At 35.2% G+C, this 27,296-nt stretch overlaps 1 protein-coding gene across 1 annotated transcript in view; it reads left to right on the forward strand.

Moving 5' to 3' along the window:
* Positions 1–27,296, forward strand: part of ACC (acetyl-CoA carboxylase) — a 1,393,224-nt gene that overhangs the window by 555,585 nt on the left and 810,343 nt on the right. Inside the window, exons 24-26 of the mRNA XM_090408519.1 lie at positions 3,341–3,465; positions 8,132–8,245; positions 24,289–24,492. Of these exons, the coding sequence (XP_090264645.1) occupies positions 3,341–3,465; positions 8,132–8,245; positions 24,289–24,492 (443 nt within the window). The remainder of the gene's footprint in view (positions 1–3,340; positions 3,466–8,131; positions 8,246–24,288; positions 24,493–27,296) is intronic.

The raw sequence follows: 27,296 nt of genomic DNA on the forward strand, positions 1-27,296 counted from the left end.
TCTGTCACTAATTATAGCAGCCACCGATGAAGAGGCAGGCAAACAAATGCTGCCATCTCTTGGTATCTAACCCTAACAAGTTATGTTACTGTCTAAAATAATGTGGGTACTGCGGTCGATTTTCTTGAGTTTTATGGGATAAAAAAACTCAAGTTTCCAGGAGGAAAAACCCACTTGCCCGTGCCAGAGGTCGACTAACTCGGGAATTGGTTGAAGAAAGGCTTAGAAAAGGTTCCTCCAGTTGGCGACTAGACTTGAATTTAAGTCTGACTTCAAGCGACCAAGCGCAGTGGATGCAAGCGTCACTTCCACTGAGTTTATTTGTATCAACAACAGCAGCTGTGTACATTTAAAAATAAATATATATACAGCTATTTACAATTTGTACATAGGCTGCTAATTCTATTAGGCATTTTCATTTACTCGTTACAATATACTTATGACACCTGTTTTACAATCACTGTTTAAATAAGATACAACATGTCACATGCTCAATTTCTATTTTCCTTATTGTCCTATTGAATTGTTTGAGCTGTTATTTTTGTTGGTATATGTTACATAATGATTTCAGTCTATAAGTTCCATTATCACATCATTCTATTCTCGTTTATATATATATATATATATATATATATATACATCCACATACATATATATATATATATATATATACATCCACATACATATATATATATATATATATATACATCCACATACATATATATATATATATATATATATACATCCACATACATATATACATATATATATATATATATATATATACATCCACATACATATATACATATATATATATATATATATATACATCCACATACATATATACATATATATATATATATACATCCACATCCACATACACATATATATACATATACTTGTTAGCATTGACATTTTCCATATGTACAATTCTTTTACATATATCTTCATTTTATATCTTTGTTCACATATTTTGGATGATTATTTTATTAACTTAATTTAAATGCACATCTTATTCTTAAAATACATACATTGCTTACGTTTTTATTTACATTTATATATGCATGTATTTTGGTAGTATCTCTATATCTCATGCAGATTTTATTTTTTGTAGGCACTCTTATTTTTACAAAAAGAATTCCATCTTGCTTTAACATTATATTGTTTGTTTAACTTAAGAGGTAAATCTGTAATCTCTTACATACAAATTTTTCTGAATTGCAGAGTTAGTTACAGGTCTATAAATGGATAATATATCCTGTTAACATTTTGGGTTATTATCATGTTATGAACTTATGTTATCTGCATTTCTTACAATTGACATTTCTACCGTCCTTGTGTCTGTATATACAAGAACATATACATATTTGTGGTAATATATCTTAATCTACATATTTATTACTAGAGTAGTATTGACTTATCTTAAGGAGTAATTTGCTATTTACTTTTCTTTTTTTTTTTTTTTTTCTTACACAATTAGATATACATATATATAACATTCTTATCCTTTATATATAGGTGTACCTATATATTATTATTAATATTTTTATTATTTTTTTAAACTTTTACTTATTTGTTTATTTTAATTATTATTTTATATACATATATACTTTTTTTTAAATTTTTTTTATTTTTTTATTAGATTTGATATCTTGTTGTCATTGTGGCGAATGGGCGTACGTTACCAGCACCTTTGTCTGGGATTATGCTTTTTGTTCAGATAGTGGGTTATCATTATTGTTTACCACTAACTACGGGGGTTCCATTATCGGTATAAGTTTTATTTTTCCTTCTTCTTCTCCTTCTTCAATTAGGCCAAGTTTCCTCCATTGCTGTGTTGTTATGCTTTTGGTTTGTGTAGTGTTTATGATAATTTCCTTTAAATAATTGTTAATTTTTGATAGTATGTCTGGTCTGGTGTCTCTTCCATGTATTTTGTCACATCTGTGGGACCATATTGCATACATTGTTATTATTATGATTATTAGTTCTGTTTTTTTCATTTTTTGGTCTTCCAGCCAAAATAATGTAGAATGGTTGTGTCTTATGTAGGAATTTCTGTATGGTGTTCCATACTGTGGACGTTTTGCTACAGAACATCATAATATGATATATTGTTTCTGGGTCGGGACAGAAATGACACTTTGCTGGGCCTTGTAGTGGGATTTTTTTTGCTACACACCACATTTTTGTGGGGAGACAGGCATGATGTACTTTATAGAAGAATGTTTTGTATTTTGGTGATATTGGAAGTCGGAAAACTTTGCTAAGCACCGGACTTAGCCTAATTTCTCCTTTTCTTATTTCCCTGTGTTGGGGAGGTGGGAATGTCACTTGACTTAATGTTTTATATCGTTTTCTTGGTTTGATTGTCAGTAAGGTTTCGGTATCTGAGTGTTTCATTATATATGTGTACCCTTCGGCTATTTCTTTGAACATTCTCGGGCTTGGTTTTTTTATATCTGGAAGTGAGCTTATAAACCTATGCGGCAAACACTTTTGTAAGAATGTTGCCGCATAGGCATGATAGGTTTTTGTCTGTGCTCGGGCTGCTGTTATTGCCCTGCCGATGAGAGTTTTCAGATGGATGTTTAGCAATGCTAAACCTCCAGCTTCAACTTCATGGAAGAGTGTTGATCTGCGCATGGGTTCATACTGAGAGCTCCAGATGTATGTAGTGCAGAGCCTGTGTATTTTTTCGGCCCACCTTCCGTGATACGGGGTGTTGTGTATCTTGTACCACAGACGAGATGTTAGGTAGATGTTGCAAACCCAGGCCCTTCCTCTGATGGACAGCTGTCTAGGGCGCATTGCATTAATTTTCTTCTTTATGCCGTCATGGAGTTCTTTCCACTGTTCTTCGTGTGATTCTGAGCTTCCGATGTTGATGCCCAGAACCGGTATGTAATTATTCACCTGTATTCTTGAAGGAATCCTTGGTTGGTTTTCCCACTTTCCAATTATTTTGCAGTGGGATTTTGCCAGATTCACATTCAGTGCTGAGGCTTTGCTGAAGTCTTTTATTATTTTGAGTGTTGTGTCCAAAGATTTTTGTGTTCCTAGTGTTAAAGTGACATCATCAGCATATGCCAAAATTTTGGCGTCACTTTCTCCGTGTATATGTGTTCCTTTGATATTGTTGTTTGTGTTAATGGCTATAATGAGTGGTTCTAGGGCTAGAACAAATAGAGCCATGGATAGTGGGTCTCCTTGCCGGACTTCCACTGAGCTACACAGGCCTTCTATTGATATTGATTATATAAAATATTAGTTTATCATAGTAAGATTATATATTTGTATATGCTTTTATATATATATATAATCAACTTTTCTCTTATAGGGCATTATGACAAATGTGTTTCATTGTTGAGGGAAAAGCATAAAGATGACATGGGAACTGTTGTTAGTAAGATATTTTCTCACTTGCAAGTTAACAAGAAGAATCAGCTTATCATCAAGCTAATTGTAAGTTGTACTTATTGTTGATCTTAGTTATTCAAATAATGCATAATTATAAACTAAGATAAACTAGATGGACAATAAGATGGAAAACCTTATCTGGTAGTGCATTTTTGATTCTTCACTTAATATTCACATTAAAAAAATCATCCTGATTAATCATAAAGACTTTATTTTTATTGAATACTTATGATAAGTGAATGATTTTCCAGTATTTATTTTGTTGTTTCTCAAATTTCTGTAACCATAGTTTTGGCTATGTTCATCAGATCTTAATATTGGAGAGGGGGAACACAAAGCAGGCAAATATTTTATTTAAAGATGAAATGTATTTGAATGATTGGTGACTTAAAGGATTTTTTTTTGTAAGAGGAGTTAAAGAATAAAACTGTCACATTTTAAAGGGGGAGGATGATATTTATATAAAGGATTATCACCCTAGGTCTGGTCCGATTTTAATAAGTGATGGAATTTAATTTTTTTCAGGATGGATTTGTGTGTGTGTGTGTGTGTGTGTGTGTGTGTGTGTGTGTGTGTGTGTGTGTGTGTGTGTGTGTGTGTGTGTGTGTGACCCCATTAATGAAAGGTCACAAGACAAGCTAAGTGTGAGTAAGAGGGCAAAAAAGAAAGAAGAAATTTATTGAGATGTTTTTTGAATAGTTAAAGGCTGCAGTCCTTGTGGAAAACAGAGTGAAGGAGATTATTCCAAAGAACAGAGGTATGTGAAAGAAAGGACGAAGAGAAGTTGGTTCATTAAGTTTGGAGGTGAATGAAAATGGATGTTGACTTGAAGCTACTCTTTTTCTTATAGTTTTGGAAGAAAATAGAGAAATGATAGTCATCAATTAAGCAGTATAGACTGTGACTCTTTAAAAGAGGCGTAAGGAAGAAAATTAATGCCCGTGATAAAGGGACTCAAGTGATTCTATGGGAGAGGGATTATTTAATCTGATTGTCTACTTTTGAATGGCATCAATGCTAGTGAGGATTTTGGTGCACCATCCTAAATGTGTGAACAGTATTTCATGTTTGTGCAGATTTGGGATTTATATAGTGTTAGCAGTTACAAAAGTGAAAAAAAGAGTCTTGTGAAGAAAAGCACACGGTTTTTTTAGTGTTGCAGAAGCTATGGTTGCAATGTGTTGGTGTTTGGAAAGGCTATAGATGCAGGTTAGCACAAGTAGAGAAATCTGATTGTGTTTAGATTTTTGTTATATTCCCATGATTTCTCAACTATCTGTCGTAAAGTGAAAATCTGATCCTGGCAGCCTCTATTTGGCCTGAATCCAGCCTTTTCTTCACCAAGCTTCTCTTCCACAATCCTTCTCAGCCGTTTCTCAAGTATGCTTGCATATATCTTACCAGAAACACTCAGTAGAGAAATACCTCTGTAATTCTCACATTGTTTTATTTCCCTTTTTATATATGGGTACTATGAGAGCTCTACTCCAACCATCTGGAATTCGTCCCTCTGTCCAGGCCCTCTGAACTATGCAGTGCAGCCACTGTAAGACTTTTATACCTGCATACTTGAGTATTTCTGGTCGAATATCATCTACTCCTGCTGCCTTTCACCATTTCATACTTTTGATAGCTTTTTCTATTTCAAGTATGGATATGTATTTCTGACTGCATGCCTGGTCAGTGTTTTTTACCACAGTGCTGTCCAGTGGCACACCCAGGGGGGGGGGTGCCCAGGGGTCCTGGCACCCTACAAAGAAAAAGAAAAAACACTAGAAAAATTTCCAAAAATGTTTTCCTAATTAAAATTTATGTTGTGTCGTGTCTTCTATTTCTATACTACTTACGAATTAGTGATCATTAAAAATGCTCAGTCATAAGTCATATGCGATGCATAGTGTGTATGCTCAAATCATCTACTAAACTCATCCCCCCCACTCGAGATTAAATCCTGAGTGCTCTACTGGTGCTGTCATCACTGCTTGTTCCATTTAGCAATTTTTCGAAGTAATTATTCCATACTTCAAACATATCGTTTTCTTCTGTTTTCATGTCACTGTTATCATCTCTAATTCCTTTTACATCACTGTTTCCTCCATTTCTGAGCTTCTTCAACAACCTTCAGAATATCTTGCTACCTTCTTGATATTTATTTTCTATGTTCTTACCAAAGTCTTCCCATGACTTTTGTTTAGCTAGTTTTACACAGTGTTTAGGTTTCTTACATTTGTCTATGTATTCTCTACGAGCACAAGCTGACTTATTTGTCAGGAACGTTTGATATGTTTTCTTCTTTTCCTTCACTGCCTCTTTAACTTCCTGTGTGCACCATGGAGTTCTCATTTTTCTATCCTTGCAGACAACTTCACCACATGCCTCTCTAGCCGAATCAATCAGGGTTTTCTTCAAGGCTTGCCACTGAATCTCCAAGGTTTGGTTCCTGTTCTCAAACTCTTTCATTTTTTCTTCAATAATCTTTGTGTATTTTAGTCTAGAGTTCACATCTGACAGCTGCTCAACTTTTGTTCTCTTTAAAACTTTCTTTCATGTTCTTTTCAATATGAAATTCAATTTTATCTTGCTTAAGACTAAATGGTGATCACTTCCAATTTTCAAATCCCCTCTGCAGAGTTTTATGTTGGAACATTGTGTTAGTAATAACCAGTCCATGTTCTGAGCAGAAATCCAACAGGTATTTTCCATTATTATTAGCTTTGCTCTTTTCTCCAAATTTTCCCAATATATTTTTGTATGTCTGACAATCATATTCTACTCTGCTATTTATATCCCCAACAAGGACCAACTTTTCATTTTGCATTGTGTCAGTTGCTTTCTCTAAAGTCTTAAAAAATTCCTCCACTTCTATCCTAGTAGAACCTTCTGTGGGACAATAGGCACAAATAAGTCTCATTGTCCAGTTCCCCATTCTCATATTTGCCCACATCACTCTACTTGAGACTGCCTGCCATTCAAGAAGATTAGCCTCATATTTAGTGTTGAAAACTATGGCTACTCCTTCTTTTCCTTGATTGTCATTGCCTGAATATAACATTTTGTATTTATTGCTCAGAAAGATCTCACCAGTTTTTGTCTTTTTTGTTTCAGTCACCCCTATTATGTCAATCTAGTACTTATCCAATTCCTCAGCTAGCTACATTTATTTGCCATTCAGGATTCTTCTGTTGATAGTGCGATCTTGAACTTTAGTGATGTTGAGTTGGGGTGTGGGTTTGTTAGATTTTGTTCCAGTAGCTAACTTTTCGCTGTTCGCCCTGATTCCCTGGTGAAAACAACGGAGGCCTTGTTTAACCAGGTGACTCCCCTGCTTTCATGAGATTCTGTCATGTTGTACCATCATTTTATATTGTGGTTTAAGCCAATAAGAATACGAGTTATGCTAAATCCCAAATTGCCAGCCCATCAGCGTTCTTTCAGTATCCAGGTAGATACCTAACAGGGTGCACCATGAGAAGGGGAGTATTGGAATGCTTAAAAAAAAAAAGCCTAAATGGAATGCTTATAAATGCATGCATTTATTAACAAATAAATATTACTTCTTTCTCAATGAGCTTGCGCAGCAAGCATGGAAAATTCACCCCTGATAGTGAATCGGTTTACTGAGCGGGCCTTTCATACTGAGTATTATACTTATATAAAGGTCTTTAGTAATAATAATAATTAGACAATAATAGAAACGTTTTCAGTGCTAATAAAAGTTAATCAAAATTTTATCTTGATTTCTTAATTTTTTAAAGAAAATCCTACTTTATATCCTACTTATTTCATCAAAAGAAACTACTGCATTTTAGCTTTGATGCATTTATTGAAATGTATTTACCAGGCAGATATTGGAGAGATTTTTTTATATGGCAGAGCAAGTGAATCCTCTCCATCTGGATTAGGAGCCGCTCTTTAACTCATCTCTGTATCTCTGTCTGGACTCAAACATTTCATCTTAGGATGAATCTTTTGTGTGTGTGTGTGTGTGTGTGTAATATGAGTTTTGAATTAATTTTTCTGACAATCTAATGATGGTCATACTCTCACCAAAATGTTATGGGGAAGAGAAGAAACTCATTATATATACATAATGTTTTTCTTAATTATTGTCTTAAACGAATTTTGACATATGGTATTTAAAATCAATTCATAGAGCATTTAGCAATGAGTACAGGCTTTTAAAAGCAATTAAAAAAAAAGAAAAGAATCATTTTATTCTTTCTCTTTAAAAAAATTTCTTAAACATGAACATCACGCACACACACACAGAGTATATTTATTTATTTTTTTTTTTTATCATATTAAATCATATTAAAAACAAGGAAAGGAAAGGATATTAGGAAAGAACTTGACATTGTCAGCATCCATGAATGCATTAGCACAGAGCTAATCTCAGGTGGTATGGTCACTTAAATAGAATGGGAGAGGAAAGATTAGCAAAACAAGTGTTCTCTGCCAGGTTGGCAGGAAAAAGACCCAGAGGAAGACCTAGATATAGGTGGATTGATACAGAAAAAGTGCCTTAGAAGATAGAAATATAGGATCTGACAATGTTGCTTGACAGGTGACAGACTGATTTGGAGGAAAATTGTAAATAAGAAGTTAGTAATGATGTAATTTTTCATGTAGTACTCTCATGTCCTGTACACTCCTTGAGGGTAAATGTTAGGAATTTGATGATGATGATTTTTTTTTAATATTTTTTTTTTAGGATCATCTCTGTGGACACGAGCCTGGACTTACTGATGAGTTAGCTACTATATTAAATGAGTTGACTCTCTTGAATAAATCTGAAAATGCAAAAGTTGCATTACGAGCTAGGCAAGTTAGTATATATTATTTTTTCATCTATTTTTAACTGTTTTTTTTTTTCCTTTTATTCATTATATACTGAACTCCAGCATTCAGTGAATGTGACTTGTCAATTCCACAGCAAATAAGTTCTCTGACTTGAGTGAATTTATATTTCACTTTATACATGTTTTTAAATGAGAGATATACTTTATTGCTACTTATTATTATTATTACTTCTCCATAATTTCAAGAACTCATCAAGGGAGGCTCTGCATCACACACGAGCCATAAAGGCACTTGTTACTTCAACATGCAAACGTTTCACTCACTCACATTTCTGTTGGAGAAAAATCTAGCTCTCATCCATTTCTTAACTGCACACAACCTCAACTTGGATGCTCTTGTCCTCTTTCTATCTTCCATACAATGAAAAATTTTATCATCCGATAACCTATAATATCCTCTCAGTAGTTTATAGACTTCTATCACATTATCAGTTTCTGCAGTCCACATACTCTCAATCTATCCTCTCATAACATACATTCTGTAATCCCAATATCATTTTTGTGACTCTTTGCAGCCTTACACAGTTCCATTACCCCTTTGAAACCCACGAGATCAAATCTGTATTGCACAGTATTCCACATGGAGTTGAATTAAGGCCTTGTAAAATAATTAAATAAATGAATTCAATATCCTTATAATTTCAGCCTTCATTTCATCATCACAATTATTCTGAGCTGTATTTGCAATTCCAGCTATATGACCCGTGAATTTCAACTACCTGTCCACCATAACTCTAGATCTTTAGCATTGTCATCTGTGCCAAGCATAGTCCCACCTATATAAATATTGCTTTCTCTCTTAGGTTTTCTCTTTTGCTCAAGGCATAACGTTACTTCAACTCAAAACAGTTCCTAGCCTATACAAATCATAAATCTGCCTGACCATTGAATACTCTCTGGGGTCATGTCCCTAAAAGTCACCTAAATTTGCTGGATTCTGTACAGAAAAGGGCAGTCAGATTCATTAATGACACCTGTTTCACTAATACAATGAACTCTGTTTTGCATGGGGGGGGTTCATTTTCTGCAGCCTGCATCTTCTATAAATATTCTTCTATGGCTTCTGTTCATCAGAATTGACATCAATAATTCTCCTACCCTCTGCGAAATTCATCGAGATGTGTGCAGCAGCCAATCAATATCCTTTCACAGTTCTACTGCAAACCTAAAACACATTTTTCCTCCTCTGGAACAGTCTGCAATCTTATGTGTGTCCCAAAAAGTACAAATCCACAGCTTTCAAATCAAATGGGAACAAGTTCCTTATTGCACATTCACAGTACTAGTGTACTATAGCATGACCAACTTTTGTCATGGATGGTTCTCCATAAAGAAAAAACTACACTAGGTTGATAGATCTTGGCAAAGTGAGCACTCATTATTTGACCTATCACAGATGCTTCTGATGGAAGAGTCTGTATTCAGTAAAGTTATTCTTCTACATTCATTCTTTCCTTGACTTACTCAAGTTTCACTAAAGTCAGGTTTTACTAATGCCAGTGATTTTAGGTGACAAAATATTCACCAAAGCAACAAACTCAACCACTTTGTTTCTAGTGTTCCTAGCATTTGTTTTCAGGCATAGCAAGTTACCTCGTTGCTTTTTCTTATTTTTACATCTGCATTCTGCTGGTTCTGTAGGGCAGCTGTTTCTTTTTCATTCCCAGACACATTCAAAATTTCTGAGCCCAAAGCATATTCCATTTCATCAGTAGATTGTAAACCATGCTTATTGATATTCGTATCATGATTACATTTGCACACCCTAGCTGATCGTATATACATTCTCAGTATTTTCCTAGGCTGATCTAGTTTCTCTGTCTGCATTTTACCTCATTCTAGCAAATAATTTCTCTAGCACCTGATGCCACATCCATTCCAGGCCACCCTTCTTATACAAATGTTTTCTATCCTCAAACTCGCTTCACGTATTCAATAACTCGAACCGATTTTTTCTTCATAGGCTACATATTAAATCATTTTTTATCAGTCTTCCTTCTTAATTCATTACTATCCTATCTCAATGATAAACTAACTGTTTTTAATTACCAACCACTGTATTTTATTACTTCTTTTTTCTTATTATTATTATATTCTTGACTTCCATGAAGTCACAAGACTCATCATGGTATGCCAACAGTAATCATTACAAAGTGTCATACCACTCCTTAAACTCATCCACTGTTTTCACTTTCTCCATCCTCTCAAGCAATTCTTTCAATGCTCTTACCATTCTCCATGAAAAAAAACATACTTCTTAAATTTTTGCTCGTGACTTCCTTTTGCAATGTCTATGGATGGCCCATCGTCCGTATTTGTTCTTCCATTCATTCTACCATATGAAAGATATCCTCAATATTAATCAGATAATAACCTTTCAACAGCTTAAATATCTGAATCATACTTGTATCCCCCCCCCCCCTTGTCTTCTATCCATCAAAGTCTGCACCTGCATGCTGTTAGTCTATCATCATAATCAACATTGTACAGTTCACACCTCATTTCTGCTGTCTCTGTATTCTCACCAAGGTTACATCATCCACTTCAAATCCAGGTGATCAGATCTTAGCACTGAAATCTAGATATGGTCTGATCAAAGCTTTATACAATATGACCACCACCTTTTTATGTCTTCTTAACTTAAAATTTCTATATACAATCACCTCATCATCCCTTGCTTCCTCCTCATCCGTGGATTCCAAATTTCAAACTCTTACATTTAGGTGCATTAAACTGACATCCCCCATTCATTTATCCACAAATCCAGCATAACATCAGCACTATTATTAATAACTTTTTAAGCTTCACATCATCTGCAAACAACTAAATATCTTCCTGTAGTCCTATGACAATATCATTGACATAAAGTTTGAACATTAATGGATCTGGTACTGAACCCTGCAGAACTCCACTTTATAATTTTTCACCTCCCTATTACTGTTCACCGCACACATATCACTGATATTGTAAAATCCTGTATAGATAGAAATTTAAAATTAAATCCTTTCTATATTGATTTTACTTAGGAATTTAAATTAGATTGATTCTCTTGTAATTTTTGTAAATGTCTGACTGCTGAATTACTGTACACCAATAAAGAACAAGGAAAGTTATGTATAAATGAAATGTAATATTAGAATGTTTAAGGCAAAAAAAATTATGTATAAAATAATTGCATGAATAGAATGTTTAAGACAAAGAAATATCCCAGATGAATTAAAATAAGACCTGAGGCTATCACGTTTACGAAGGTCAAAAACGTATGGGGTTTCCCGCCTTAACGCAGCGATGAAAAAAGGTGGCAGGTGCAGATCCATGTGAATACCCAAGGGAATGAAAGGGTAGCAAAATCGAAGGTCATTGGAGCAGCTTAAAAAGGAGGGAGACATCGAGGGCGAGAACACGGGTCGTCGTCGCAAAGAGGTCGCTCAGTTTTGTTCATAGGAGAAGATCAGTCGTGATAGTGGGAATTTCATCGGGAAAGGTTGGCCGTAGATAGCCAGTGAACCACTAAAAGAGTAGAGGCTGTTAACGATGGGCATCGCAGGATAAGCAGTCTTTCGCAAAGTTTTCTATTCCGGGTTTCGGCTTGTGATTGTCCCGTCGATTCTAGGTCAAGAGACCCATTCCAGCCAACAGACACCTGAAGAAATTAGATGGGTCAATTAAGCAGTCAAAGAAGTTCCAGATTTCCAGCCACTAAAGTGCCTGCTGATCGCCACCAGTAGAAGTGTTCCCTTCAATGTCGTTAAAAGGTGCCCGTAAGTGAAAAGAAATATCGGGATGAAACAGATGGTAACGATCTCAAAGATCTACCGACATCGACTAGATGATTAATACAAAGTAAGGTCTTCTATATATGATTAACTAAGGGCAACAATTGTAGCAGAGATTGCTCTAGCATATTTGTATGTTAGCATTGTTTAAGGACTGTAGGCAATTAGCTATACATTGAGAATTTGCCTGTTTAATTGTGAGATAAGATATCGTTTATTGTTACCTATTATTTAACTTGCTTGTTGTATAGTATAGTAGGTCATTCTAATATATGAATTAAGTGTAGGTACAGTTATTACCATAGTCTGTGTATGTAGTGAAAGATTATTATTGAACTAGGTTGAGTAAGTTAAGATCCAAGCTAAAGTTAATGAGAAGTATAGAGTCAGAAATATTTTGTGTGCTTAGTATTAACCTTTTTTGTAACCTAAATAGTATGAATAAATTGTTTTCTTCTTCAAATAATTTGCTGATTCCTGCATGCCAATGCACTGCTCATAAAAATCGAACCTATACGATCTAAGGGGATAGTTTGCCACAACTGTAGAATAGAGTTTACGTTGCTAGATAGAGTGTTGAGAGTTAGAAGTATTTCCATGCTACGTGAAGTGTTTTTTCTTTGGAAAGATATTTAATTTAAATCTTATCTGTGATTTCTGATGGCACAGTTGAAATAAAAATAAATTTTCAGAAGTCAATATTAAAGAAATATGCTTGCTGTTGTAACAAAGGAATTTGGCTCTAGCCCAAGGCAAATTCCCAAGTTATAAAATTACATGCACATGAATAACAGATATACCTTGAGAGAGAGAGAGAGAGAGAGTGGGGGGGGGGATTAAAGTTGAATAAAAGGATAAACAAGTGACTAAATCAAGCAACGGATTATATACTCGGAGTTACGCCTATATTACAAGTAGAGTATAATTAAATTAAGGGAATTAAAGTATTGAATATATTTTTTTTTGAATAAGTACAAAAACAAAATACAAATAAGAATAATATATTTTTACAAAGGCACAGCTGATTTAAATATATATATATTTATAAGGGTGCAATTGACATAATTTTTACAATATCTGTCAGTGAGCCTATCAGCAATCCAGTCCACTGACCTGATATCCAAACCCATATGTCGTAACTAAAAATCAGCTTGTCATGTGCACCCTGTCAAATGCCCTTCAAAAATCAAAATAATAAAAAAAAAATCAGCATATGCTTTACCATCCTCCACTTCTCTTGTTACTCTATTATAAAAAATAAACAGATTACTAAATCAAGAGCACCCGTTAACAAATCCATTCTGGCCTGCCTAAATAATATTGCCCTCATCTGCTGAATTCTTTATATCAGTTCTTACCAATTTCTCCAAAATCATAAAAACTACAGAAGAAATGCAAACAGGACTATAGTTTGATACCTCCATTTTACTACCATCCTTTATGCAATGGCACTATTTTACCCTCCTTCCACTCTCCAGGAACTTTTCCCATTGCAAAAATTTCATTAACTTTTCAATTTTGATGAAATTGAATTTTAATTAAATTCAATTTCAGCCAAGATAATGTTACACTCAGTTCCACAGCACATTCCCATAGTACATGTTGTAGATTTCGATGAGTCCTTGGACTCCTTGAAGGTGTCAAATAATAATAATAATTTCCATCTAGTCCTCTTGCTTTACTGGCATTTAGTATACTCAGTATTTGGAATGCATCCTCTTCATTCATTTCTAATATGCACTCCTTATCCATCTAGAAATAAGCCTGCTGTTCCAGGATGTAACACTTTGGTAAAGCGATCATTAAATAGCTCAACTCTGTCATCTACATTGATTGCCCCAGTCCCATCTCCATCCAGCAAGGCAATCCATCCACTATCATTTTTCCTCCTATTTGCTACATTGTGAAAAAAATTGCTTAGCATTCTCCGTGGAGTACATCGCCATTCTCCTCTCATATTCTAAATTTTTTTTCTCCTTGCAATGCTAGTCTGTTTCCTATCCTGTGTATTATATTCCTCATGCAACTGCCCTCCACCTCTCTCTTTATATGTCTTCCATAATCTTTTTTCTTCTGCAATTCCCCTTTAATTTCTATTTTTATCCATTTGACTTTTAAAATGTTTTATCTTCTTCACTTGAGGTACACAGTCAGCAGTGCATCCCCCATGGACTGCTGACCCCTCTTCTTTCAAATTCTATCATCCATTGTACCGCTGCAAACTGAATTCTAAGTCTATGATAGTCATCTGTCTTATAATTCCACATAAATTCTTTCTGTGTTGATACCTCGCTATGCTTATTCATTTTCGAAGTTGGATCTCAGCAGCCTGAGGAAATTTTTGACATCTCAATCAGAATCAGATCTTCTAATGCTATGGCCAAATGCAAAACTCATGTTTCCTTCATTACATTATACCTAAAAGAGTTTTCTTTCAAAGAAATCAAAAATTTATTTCCCTTAGTAATACTGCATTCTCTACCCTGTTTCACTGACTATTGCTATAAGTCCGTGGTTCTCAAACGTTTTACCTCTGAGCCCCACCTGACAAGAGAAAACACTGTCAGCCCCTCTCCCTACTGGTTTTATTTATCAAAATAGAAGTCATACTAAGTTTGATGTTTTATTCAGTTTATTTTGTGTTTTCTACATTCTATTTAACAGTTTTTGACACAAATTAATTAAAGTATCACAATTAGGCCTACAATAAAAATTAGTTTTAATACTTGCAATTAACCAAAATATGTATTGAAATGAAACAATATTTAACTAACAAGTATTTAATTTTCTCTGTAAAAATAATCAAACATTTAAATGTCAAAGTCTAATGTGATGGATGGGCCTGCTTTTGAGAACAAAGTTTATCAAAACTTGGTGTAATATCAGAAATGGCCACTCTAAGTTCTTTAGCAATATTTAGTCTTGACTTCATAGCTTCCAAAGCAGGAAAGCCTTTCTTGCATAAAGAAGTTGTTGCAAAAGGAATAAGGATCTTCAATGCTTTTTGGCTCAAAGTTGGGAATTCCTTGCCAATATGTATCCAGAAATCTGACAAAGACAATTCCTTAAATTTACTTTTCAGTGAAGTATCACTAGTGAGATCGATGAGTTGTTCTTGCTCATTTACGTTCAGAGATGATGGCCCAGGTGCATTTTAGAATGGGTTTTTAATCCAATAAAATTCATTCAAAATCATCACAAAAGTATTTTTAGAAATGAACTTTGAACATTTGATGATCAAGTAGGCAGCTTTTTATCTCCATTAGAAGCACTGGATTATCAGTGTCTTGTACCATTGACACTAGAGTAGGGAACATGTCTAGCATGTCGCTTTCCATACTGTGTCTCCAGAGCTCCTAATTTTCTCATGAATGCCTTAACTTTGTCATTCCAAGAAAGTACAGTTGCCTCATTCCCTTGAAGTGAAGTGTTGAGAATATTCAGCTTCTCAAATATATCTGTGAGGTAAGCAATTTTCAATAAAAATCCTTACTGATGAAACTATCTCTCAGTGAGTGATTTTCCCCATTTAAAAAACAAAGCACCTCATGTCTCAACTCAAACATTCTCTTTAATACCTTGCCTCTTGAAAGCCACTGAGCATCACTAAAAAGCAACAAAGTAGTGTGTTCTGCACCCATTTCCTCACACAGCATTTTAAAAAGTCTAAACTTCAGAAGATTTGTCTTCATGAAAAGGTGGACTGAGTTCTTTAGCTTCCAGAGCCTCCTGATGTATCATGCAGTGAGTCCATACTACTTCAGGAACAACATGTAAATAAAGTGTTTCTGCAATTGTGTATGGTTTCTTACATTTAGCAATTCTATGAGAAACCTGATTAGACACTAAAAAGGCCTTGGAAGTCACATTTGTAGTTTTAGCAAAGTTCTGTTAGGTGGACTTCAAGCCACTAAGCTTTCTAACAAAAAAATCATTTGGTTTATTTGTAAACTCAGGATGTTTGGTTTTAAGATGTCTCTTTAATTTGTTAGGTTTCATACTATCTGCAGCTAAAATACTTAAACATAATACACTTGGCAGATGTTCTTCATCATTCATTACAGTTTTTTTAAAGCCTAGTGATAAATAGTTCTCATCATACCTTCTTGTTTTCACACTCCAAGTAGCTTCTTTCCCACCACTAGAGGAGCACTGGTATCTTCATTTCTATCACTATTCAGAAAACTGTCCATGAACAATTGTTCATAATCAAGTCAACTTTAAGAAGTAAACAAATCAGCACAATTGCACTGAAATAAGTGCCAATGAGATGTCATTAAGTCGCTGCTTTCAGCTGCGCGTGTATAATGCTGCCTGAAAGAGGATGCAGCCGCTGCCAAACTATCAACACTGCTTCTGCCACACACGTTTTATAAGTGCGAGGGAAGAAAATAATTATTAGTTATTTTGAAATTCATGATAATTAAAACCTGTATCATCAAAAGTTTTTCTTTTTATTTGTTGTTATTTTTAAACTCATTTAGGGCAGTTTTAATTTGTATCTGTAGGAAAGTATGCCGCACCCCCTTTCAAGCCATCCCCCCCCCCAGGTCACTCCCCATAGTTTGAGAACCATTGCTATAGGTGAAGTCCTTCATAAGATCTCTTGCATTGAAGTTGCCAAACTACTTTGCTTAATTCCCTTGTCTATAGTAACATCACCCTAAATATCTTGTCTTATAAACATCTATCTCACACCATAGACTCTCAAGCCCTTAGTATTATTTCCACTGAGATTGTATGCTCTGAGATCACTCAATTCATCTCTTATCATGAGCAACATCTACTCCACCACCACATTTACCATCCTTATCCTGCTGAATATGCTATACTCTTTGGTTTCTACCCCTGTCAGAAAATTCTGAGTTAATTCTTCAGTGCTTATATTCTAATTGACTTACCTGTTATTATTATTCATTGATAACTTACAATTCGCTCTTTTCTTTCTCTGATTGTTCTCCTTAATTTTCTTTTCATTTCTTAGATCTTATAAATGTTTTTCTGTTTTCTCTGACTCTCTCGCCAATTTTTGAATAATTTCTTTTAATCTGAAAATTTCATGTTAATTTTTCTTTATATATATCATCAGTATGATGGTTTTCATTTCCATGTTCCACAACATCGTGAAGTGGAAATGAATAGATTGTTGCCCAGATATGACAGTACTGAACTGATTAGGAGAGCAATGATACTGAATGACACAATAGCTGAATTGTGTCAGGAGGAGAGTGTTCGATTTATGAATGTATGGAATAAATTAAAAGGCAAGTTAGAATCATTCAAAGCTGATAGAATGCATTTGATTGGGTTTGGTGTTGGTTATTTGGAGTGATTTTTGTTTAATATGAATGCACATGGTCCTTATGAAATTAGTACCACTAAGAGTCAGAGGGATGTTGAGAAGCAGGTTGTGGAAGGAAAGAAAGAGGACAGATACAAAAAGGAGGAAATGACCATAGCAGGGTAAAATAGTGGGGATGATAAGAATATATATGAAAATCAGAGTCAGGATTACAGAAATGAGGATGGTTAGAATGAAGAGAGAAGTGCACTATAGCAGAGAGAGAGTAAAAAGTGATTTTGTTCATAGGATGGCTTCAAAATTGTTATGCTTGTATACTAATGTACAGAGTATCAGAAATAAACTGGGTGAGTTTGTAGCATTGATTGAATCAGTATGCAAAACAGATAATTATACAGAGATAATATCACCTCCACATGATACACAATGTATCCCTGCATTTGGATCACTAGATGGTGCTCCACAAGGTCTTAAACAGGGATACTTTAATTCTGATCAACCTGTATATATATACTCTATATCAGTATAATAAATTTAGTTTAATCCTTTATCCAAGTGTGAGCAAACAAAGTTTGCGCCTGAAAATATCTTCAGGACTGGGGTAAGGTAGTACAACACCAGGCGACTCGTAGCAAAGGTGGACCAAGCTAACATCACTTCTATCCCAGTATCTCTCATAATGCAAAACACATCTCCTTGTAGATATGTATAATGTTATGCATTAAGGGAAGGGCCACTACCCAGACTAGTTTTGACCTTTGTTGAGGTCTCTTCAGTGAGGCCCACACTTGGATAAAGGCTTAAACTAAATTTATTATAGTCTAACCAAGTGAAAAATAAACTTTCGACATCTTTCTCTAAATCCAGAGTAATTTAATAAAAAGGTGGCACACCTTTTGGTAACTCCTATAGGTAAAGATGACCTCGCCATTGCTTCTGCTTGGTATCTCCACTTCTGGGCCTGGCTCCCACTGAAGAGACCTCAATAAAGGTCGAAACTAGTCTGGGTAGTGGCCCTTCCCTTAATGCATAACATTATACATATCCACAAAGAGATGTGTTTTGCATTATGGGAGATACTGAGATAGGAGTGATGTTAGCTTGGTCCACGTTTGCTATGAGTTGCCCGGTGTTGTGCTACCTTACCCCAGTCCTGAAGATATTTTCAGGCACAAACTTTGTTTGCTCACGCTTGGATAAAGGATTAAACTAAGTTTATTATAGTCTAACCAAGTGAAAAATAAACTTTCAACTCTATATCAGTGTTTCTCAACCTGTGGTCTGCTGACCACAGGTGGTTCACAACGATGGGACAGGTGATCCGCAGGCAGACTTAAATAAATATATATATATATATATATTTTTTTTTAATTATCAAAACAAATTAAAATTGAATAAGTAAATAAAAGTTATTGAAATAAAATGGATACTTAGGGGGAAAAAACCATAGGGCGTAGGTGCCAGAGGGAAGAAGCCCCCCTAGTATGTATATATATGTTAAAGATACCAAGAATTTTTATAAACTTGTTTTTAATCCTATTTTCCCAAGTAAGCAAACAGGAATACTTTAATTCTGATCAACCTGTGTATACAGGTTGATCAGAATTAAAGTATCCCTGTTTAAGGCCTGGTGGAGCGTGATCCAAATGCAGGAATACATTGTGCATCATATGGAAGTGATATCTGAGATGGAAAAAAAAAGTAGTTTGAAAATTCACCACCAAGCATTGTAAACACCAAATGCATGGAATTTGTATATCGTACAACTTATCAGGTGCAACGGTAGTTTAGAAAGATGGACTTGGGATTTTTCCCTTTATTCTCGTTGTTAATACTATCCACAGTGATGATGGCACTAACCTTTCCCCAACAAGCCTTGCTCATGAAGCTGTACTATCTAAACAAGTATGATGCTGTGGCTGCACTCTACGAATTTCATTGCCTGAACAAATGCCGATGAAATTCACTATCACCATCTGCTCTCTGATGAATGATTAATTGTTTTGAAGAAATGGGATCGTTGGGAGTTGGTCAAATCAGTTCACAACAAGTGATGAAGTTTCTTCTCCTGCCATCGTGTCAGCAGACTAGCATTGGTTTCTTCAGTGCATCTGCTGTATCAAGACACATAGATGTGTCTTCCACAACTGTCTGCAAAATTCTACAGAGGATCTGCATTTCTACCCATTCAAGATTACTGACATGGAAGTTGCACCTGCAGTACTTTGAAAGATGACTGACATTCGCTTTAACAGGAGTTGGATGCTGAATGGCTGTGGGTGATTTTGTGGGGAGATGAGGCTTACTTTTAGCTGAATGGAGCTGTGAATGCCACCATTGTGAGGTATGGGCTATGCAAAACCCGATGCAATCTAACAAATTCCTTTGACTGACCACTGAGAGGTCTCACAATATGATAAACAATTTTGTTGTGCCACAGCTACAGCAGTGCATGTGCATGGATTCAGTTATTTTCATGCAGGATGGGTCACCTCCATACATTGTTCAATCTGAATAAGAGGTTCTTCGAGAATATTTCTCGGAATCCAGAGTGATCAGCTGTGCATTTCCCACTGTATTACCATCTTATTCACCTAATGTGACTCCTCTTATTTCTGACTGTGTAGATTTCTCAAAGACAGGGTCTGTTGGGATCAACCTTGTATCTTCCCAGCACTGAAAGACAGCGTAATGCAACATGTGTGCAGCATGAACAGACTGTGCAAAGTTTGTGGCATACTGGGAGGGATGGGCAGCACATTGAACAATACAGCCCATGAATGCATAATGGAAGTGAAAAAAATGTTAAAAATCACATTATTTATACTTGTATTGCTTTTCTCTTTCTCACACACACACAGAAAAAATTGCTACTTCTACATTCGGTATGCCATAGTGTCCCTGGTGGTGAATTTTGGAACTTTTTTTTTTTTTCTAGATGAACTTTAACCTTATTATTAAAATACTGTGGATTAGAGATAGTTGTTGGAAGTTTCCACTTGGTTATACTATAAATTAAAGATACCAAGAAATTATATACAGTTACTCCCCAAGTTACATAACACGCGACTTACATAAATTCACAGTTACATAATAAATGTACTTGAGCATATGAGCACGTTTGCGGCTTTGTGCAGATGTGTCTTTGACAGCCTTATTACAGTACAATAGTAGATGCCTCGTGTGGTTAGCTCAGTCACTTGTTATCACTGCTAGTTTTTTTTTTTTTTTTTATCCTTAAAATGGAATGCAAAAGCAAAACCGAATGCACTGGTAATAAATCTAAAAAACAAAGGTCTGCAATTACTTTAAAAAAAAGTTGAAAATAATTCATATATATATATATATATATATATATATATAAGTGGGAAAACTTTATCAACAATAGCTCGGGAAATAAATTGACCTATTTCGACAGTGAATACAATAGTGAAGGATAAAGTTTGCATTGTTGAAAGCACAAAAGGTGCGGTGGCATTGAAGGGCACAGTTATTACCAAGAAGAGGCTGGGCCTGATATCAGAGATGGAGAAATTGTTGTCTCACTGGATCTATGATCTGACGCAGAAGCGGATACCGTTAAGTTTACTGATTACTGATAATTTTTTTTTATCACCCCAAAAATGAAAAATATTAAAAATGGAAAATATTTGATTAATGGCAAAAAAAATTAATATAAGACAGCGGTATTAGTAGCCATTGAACATTTTAATGTATGTATGTAATTTACAAATTCGATTTACATGAAATTCAAGTTACTTAGAGGTTCACGGAACGCATTACTTATGTAACTGCACTTGGTTTAATGCTTTTCCTAATCCTGATTATATTTCAGGTGCAAACTTTGTTTGCTTACACTTGGACCTTAACCTTATTATTAAAATACTCTGTATTAGAGCTAGTCATTGGAAGTTTTTCCACTTGGTTATAATATAAATTAAAGATACCAAGTGTAAGCAAACAAAGTTTGCACCTGAAATATAATCAGGACTAGCAAAATGATTAAACCAAGTATATAATTTCTTGGTGTCTTTAATTTATAGTATAATCAAATGGAAAAACTTCCAACAACTATCTGTAATCCAGATTATTTTAATAATAAGGTGTGATGCCTTTTGGCAACTCGTATATGAAAATATGACTTCTGCTTTACTTCAACCTTGGTATCACCTCTGTATCTGGCTGCCACTGATGAGACCTCAATAAGGGTTGAAGCCGGTCAGGGTAATGACCCTTCCCATAATGCATAGCATTATACATGTTCACTAGGAGATGTGCTTTGCATTATGGGATACTAAGGCAAGTGATGTGAAGTCATAAGCCTCTATGTATGAGTTGCCCGAGTCCTGAAACTAGTTCAAGCGCAAATTGTTTGCTTACGCTTGAATAAAGGATTAAACCAAGTATATAATTTCTTGGTATCTTTAATATATATATATATATATATACACTAATTAATTTTTTTTAATGTTTTTAATAAGTGTATTTTTTTTCCCCATGTTTATAAAATTTAATTCAGTAGACCAAATATTTCTTTCTTCGGCCAACTTTCGAACTGAGTATTCAGTTCTTTGGCCAAGTCCTGTTGTGGCATATCCTGATTCTATAATGCAGGAGAAACTATATTTAAGTTTATGACTCAAATGGAAAATACTGATTTAAATAAATGATTTAAAGACAGCTTTCAGGTGTAGCATGGAATGAGGAGTTAGCTGGAAAAGAGATCAATGCAACATGGAGGATTTTCAAAAATTACTTAGTAGATGCAATGTCTAAATGGGTGAGAAGGTTAAATAAGGTAGGTGTGAGATGGATGAATAAAGAGATTAAGCATGCAATACAGAGAAAGAGGGCATTGTGGAGGCAGCATAAGAGAAGTGGAATTAACCAATTTCATGAGGTCTACAAAGACCAGGCAAGGAGGGTGACTTAGTTGGTGAGAGTAGCTAAAGAGAGGTATGAACAGCAGTTAGCTAATGAAGCCAAAAAGAATCCTAGGGAGTTCTTTCGATATGTAGCCAGCAAAAGAAAGAATGATTATGGAAGGATGACATTGATTGGAGAAAATGGTATAAAGACAGCTGTTGCAGAATAAGTGGTGGAAATACTTAATTAGCAGTTCATAAAGATCTTTCAATCTTGTGAATGTGACTTCATGGAGAGATTAAGAGCAGTTGATGATTGGGAGGAGAGATTGACTGTAAGTGAGCAAGAGGTGTTTGGGGAGTTGAGTAAACTAGACGTAAATAAGGCTGTGGGACTTGATAATATATCACCGCGTATTCTGAAGGAATGTGCCAGAGAGTTGACACCTGCCTTGACATATTTTTTTAATACAAGTCTTGCACTTGGTCAAGTTCCTAAAGAGTGGAAGGAGGGCAAGATTGTGCCACTTTATAAAGGAGGTGATCGAACTCAAGCATCAAACTATAGGCCTATCTGTGTGTCAGGCGTTGTGGTTAAGTTGTTGGAGAAGCTTGTGAAAACTAGGATCCAGAGTTGGGTTGACAACAATGGTATAATCTTTGATGGACAGCATGGATTTGCTAAAGGGAGGTCAGGTTTTAGTAATCTACTTACTTATTACAATAAAGTGACTGCTTCCTTGGACAGAGGAGAAGAATACACAGTAATATACTTGGATTTCGCAAATGTTTTTGATAGAGTACCTCATGATAGGTTGACAGTCAAACTACAGCAGATGGGGTTGGATATTAGATTGGTGCATTGGATTGGAGACTGGCTATCTGATAGGTATCAACAAGTTGTGTATGGGGGTTTCAATATCCAGGAAAAGGAAAGTCACTAGAGGAGTGCCGCATGGGTCTGTTTTAGGGCCATTACTATTTAACTTGTATATTAATGATATTGGCGAAGATTTGGATGGAGATATTCAGTTGTTTGCATACGATGCGAAGTTGGGACGAACCATAAAGAGTAGTGAAGATGTTGTGGCCTTGCAAGAAGACTTGAATAAATTGAGTGATTGGACAAGCAAATGGGGATGTGAGTTCAATGTTGCAAAATGTAAGGTTTTAAAATTTGGAAAAAAAAGATGGGATGCAGAATTTATTCTTGGTGAGAATATATTGTTGGAAGTAGAGGAAATAAGAGTTCTGGGGTGATAGTGGACAAGGATCTAAAATTTAGGGGACACATCGCCAAAATTGTGAAGACAACACAAAGACTTCTGGAAATGATGCGGAGGACACTGACGTGTAGAAGTAGGGAGATTCTTGTTCCATTGTATAAGGCTTTGATTAAGCCACACATGGACTATTGTCCCCAGATTTGGTCACCTGGTTTTCAGAAGGATGAAGAGATGTTGGAAAGGGTCCAAAGTCGACTGAATAAGGTAGTTTCTGACCTCTGGAATGTCGAGTGTGAGGAAGGATTGAAAAGATGTAATTTGCAGAGTCTGGTGGAGAGAGGGAAGAGGGGAGATATGATAGAGACCTATAAGTTGGTGAGGGGTTGTTATAGGGGAGAACCAGAGGTCATTCCTGGAAACTGTATAAAGAGGGTGTGAGTAGGGGAGTGAGAGGCGGGTTTTTTTCGTGCAGAGTTGTGAGTGATTGGAATGCCTTGCCTGAGAGATGTGGTGTCTGCAAGGTGTTTGAATGTGTTTAAGACACGGTATGATGAGATGTGTGTGAGATAAAAGGACCTCCTAGATGAGTCTTTGACTCCATGAGGTCTTGTTTAATAATAATAATAATAATAAATTCAATAATTTATATATTTTAAGTGTAATTTATGAAATCTTTTGAATATGTAATCCTTAGGCATTATGTATCTGTTTTTCTTTATTTTTGTGATTTTATTGTCATGTATAAGTAATATATTTTTGTTAATAGTTTTATCATTTGCTTCTGATTTCTTTATACTGTGCATTAAGAAATGGTTACTAAAGCACTTTTTTTCCTTCCAGGTTCTTATAGCTGCACATCAACCAGCTTATGAACTTCGTCACAATCAGATGGAATCAATATTTTTATCTGCTATTGACATGTATGGTCATGATTTCTGTCCTGAGAATCTTCAAAAACTTATTATGTCAGAAACTTCAATATTCGATGTGCTGCAAGATTTTTTCTTTCATAATAATGTAGTTGTGAGAAGAGCTGCTCTAGAGGTATTGACTACTGATATCATAAGCATGATTAATATAAATGAATTAAAAATACTTCATCTGTTTTTTTTTTTTCAAGTTAACCCAGCCTCCCTGATTGCCTAAAAAGCTTAGTATGAATCCCACCCCTAGGAACTTGTGAGATGGTGACATGTTATGATAGATACTGTGTGAATGTTGAATAGTTGTTCTTGACATGATGTTAGGGCCTCCCTTGATGAGTCTAAGGACTCCTTAGAGTTGCCCGTAATAATAATAATGTTTCAGTGCATGACTTTAAAATGTTTTTTCATGATTGTTAATTTCACATCAGTTGTCTTAGTATCCCTTAATGCAACAACAGGATCACTACCCATACTATTTTAGATCTTTTCTGTGTCTAATAAAGTGATACATGTTTTCCTACTTATGTATGGAAAATATATGACTCCTGCATTAATTTAACTTTTTATAATGTTTTTGCATTATTTTATACTAAGGAAATTGATGTGAATTCAATAGACTTATGTACAAGTAAATAAGTTCTGAAGTCACTTCCTGTTTATGCTTATGCTTGAATATAGGATTAAAACTAGAATAACAGTTCTTGTCAAGAGTGATATACATTGTAACTAAGAAGAACTTCCTGCATCAATTCCAGCTGCTGATTTAAAACTTATAATAGATTCTGCATTGCTTTGTATAATATCTTTCTAACACCATATAATTGTAGCATTTGAACAGCTTTTCTACTGAACCTTCTTGTATGCCATTTTTAAATTTATTATTATTGCATGGACACCTCCATGGATTCTTATGACTCATCGTAGAGACTTAAATTATCAACATAATGTCTATCATACCTCTCCTTGAAACCATTAACAGACAAAGCACTCACGACTCTCAGACAACCCATTCCATTCATTCACCACTCTCCAAGCAAAATATCTAGTCCTCACATCCTTCTAAACAATCTCTTACCCAACTTCCAGGGATGACCTCTTGTTCTCCCCCCCCCCAATCGTGTGCTCAAACATTTCCCCTTGTATCAGTCCTATAAAAGCCCTTAAGTAATTTAAATGCTTCTATCACATCCCCCTTACACCCCCCTTTTCCTCCAATTAACCATTTTGCAATCTACAAACCTTCAATCTATCCTAATTGGGAGCATTTCACAGATCACTCAGATCACACAGATCATACAGAGACAAGCTAAATTACATTTCAGATAGCATGCTGAAGAAACAATGATTTGATCAACGGTTATTCTACTGGCCTGACCTCTAGTGAAAATAAAATGAAATTACAATAGATAAATGAAATAAAGTAAATTAACTACATCAAAGCTATATTCTGTTTAAGACACCATCAAAGAAACATTGTTTCATACAGATAGTTTTGTTACAATCAAAATGATGTCCTAATTTAACATGACAATTGTTCTATTAGATTTAGGATCCTGGATTACCCATGGTTCTATTTAACATTAACTCTTAGGGAGAAAGGTTAAGTGGATAGAATATGTGCCTTCCATATGTTTGGGATTTTCAGACTGTCATTGTTAAGATTAGGGTGATTGATAAGAATCTCACAGGCCTCTATAAATTTATGTTCATACCACATTTTGGTGTGATGTGAACAATGGGTTCTTTTGTAGTTAATTCTATGTAAAGTATTTAGGGCATGATCAGAAAGACCAGCTGGACCATAGTTATTATATTTAATGTGTCGTTTATGTTCCCTTTTTCTGATAAGAATTGTGCATTCTGTTTGCCCTATATAGGGCAAATTACAGGTGCAATGAATATGGTATATTCCAAGGTGAGCCAGCAGACATGCTTGAATTCCTCCGCTGTGAACAAAAACAGCAAACCACAGGCCAGTGATAACAACAACCATCCAGAAGCAAGGATCAACAGAAGCCACCAGCTGCCTTCAGCAAACAGTCACGTGGTCAATCAATCTAACCATGCCCTGAACAATGATGAACTTGCGGTACTCAGCAAAGGTTTAAACTTTGCCGTGGCACCCAAAACGATTAACAAACTTGATTTTTATTTACCATATAGAAAAAAACTTAAGATTTATTCCAACCACCATAGAAGATAAAATATGTTTGGAAACTCCTAACATTTTAAATTTAAATTATAATAAAACAATAACTGGCAACCTAACAAAATCAAAATTGACAGTGGTGAAATCACTAAAATTCAATCTGAACACCGTAATTACTAGAGCCGATAAAAGCAGTGCCACAGTTATTCAAAATTGTACTACTTATGTGGAAAAAATGAATCTAATAGTCTCGGACGACAGCACCTATCAACTTGTTAACTATGCCTCTACTAATCGAATAAAAAAGAAAACAGAGCAGCTAAAAAACAAAATTAATTCTGCACTACGCTCGTTCCCCCTAGAATTTACGACCTACCAAAGATTCACAAACAAAACACACCACTCTGGCCGATAGTTGAAGGTATAGACATCCCCAATTATCACCTAAGACATTAGACACTTTCCTCAGCCACCTAAACAAACAACACAAAATGCATGCAATTCACAATTGCATGCGTTTTGTGTTGTTTGTTTAGGTGGCTGAGAGCGTGAATGCATGCAATTGTGAATTGCATGCGTTTTGTGTTGTTTGTTTAGGTGGCTGAGGAAAGTGCAATTCACAATTGAGATTGAAAAGCAGAACGCACTTCTGTTTCTAGATACACTTGTCACATGTCTTCCTTCTGCCACTGTTTACCTGAAACCAACACATACTGGTCAATATATACACTAAAACTCCTACCATCACCCAACACAAAAACTAGGGATCATTA

Source organism: Typopeltis vanoorti, chromosome 18, assembly GCF_054136105.1.
Source record: "Typopeltis vanoorti isolate ZY-2024b chromosome 18, IOZ_Tvanoo_1.0, whole genome shotgun sequence".
Taxonomy (NCBI): domain Eukaryota; kingdom Metazoa; phylum Arthropoda; class Arachnida; order Uropygi; family Thelyphonidae; genus Typopeltis; species Typopeltis vanoorti.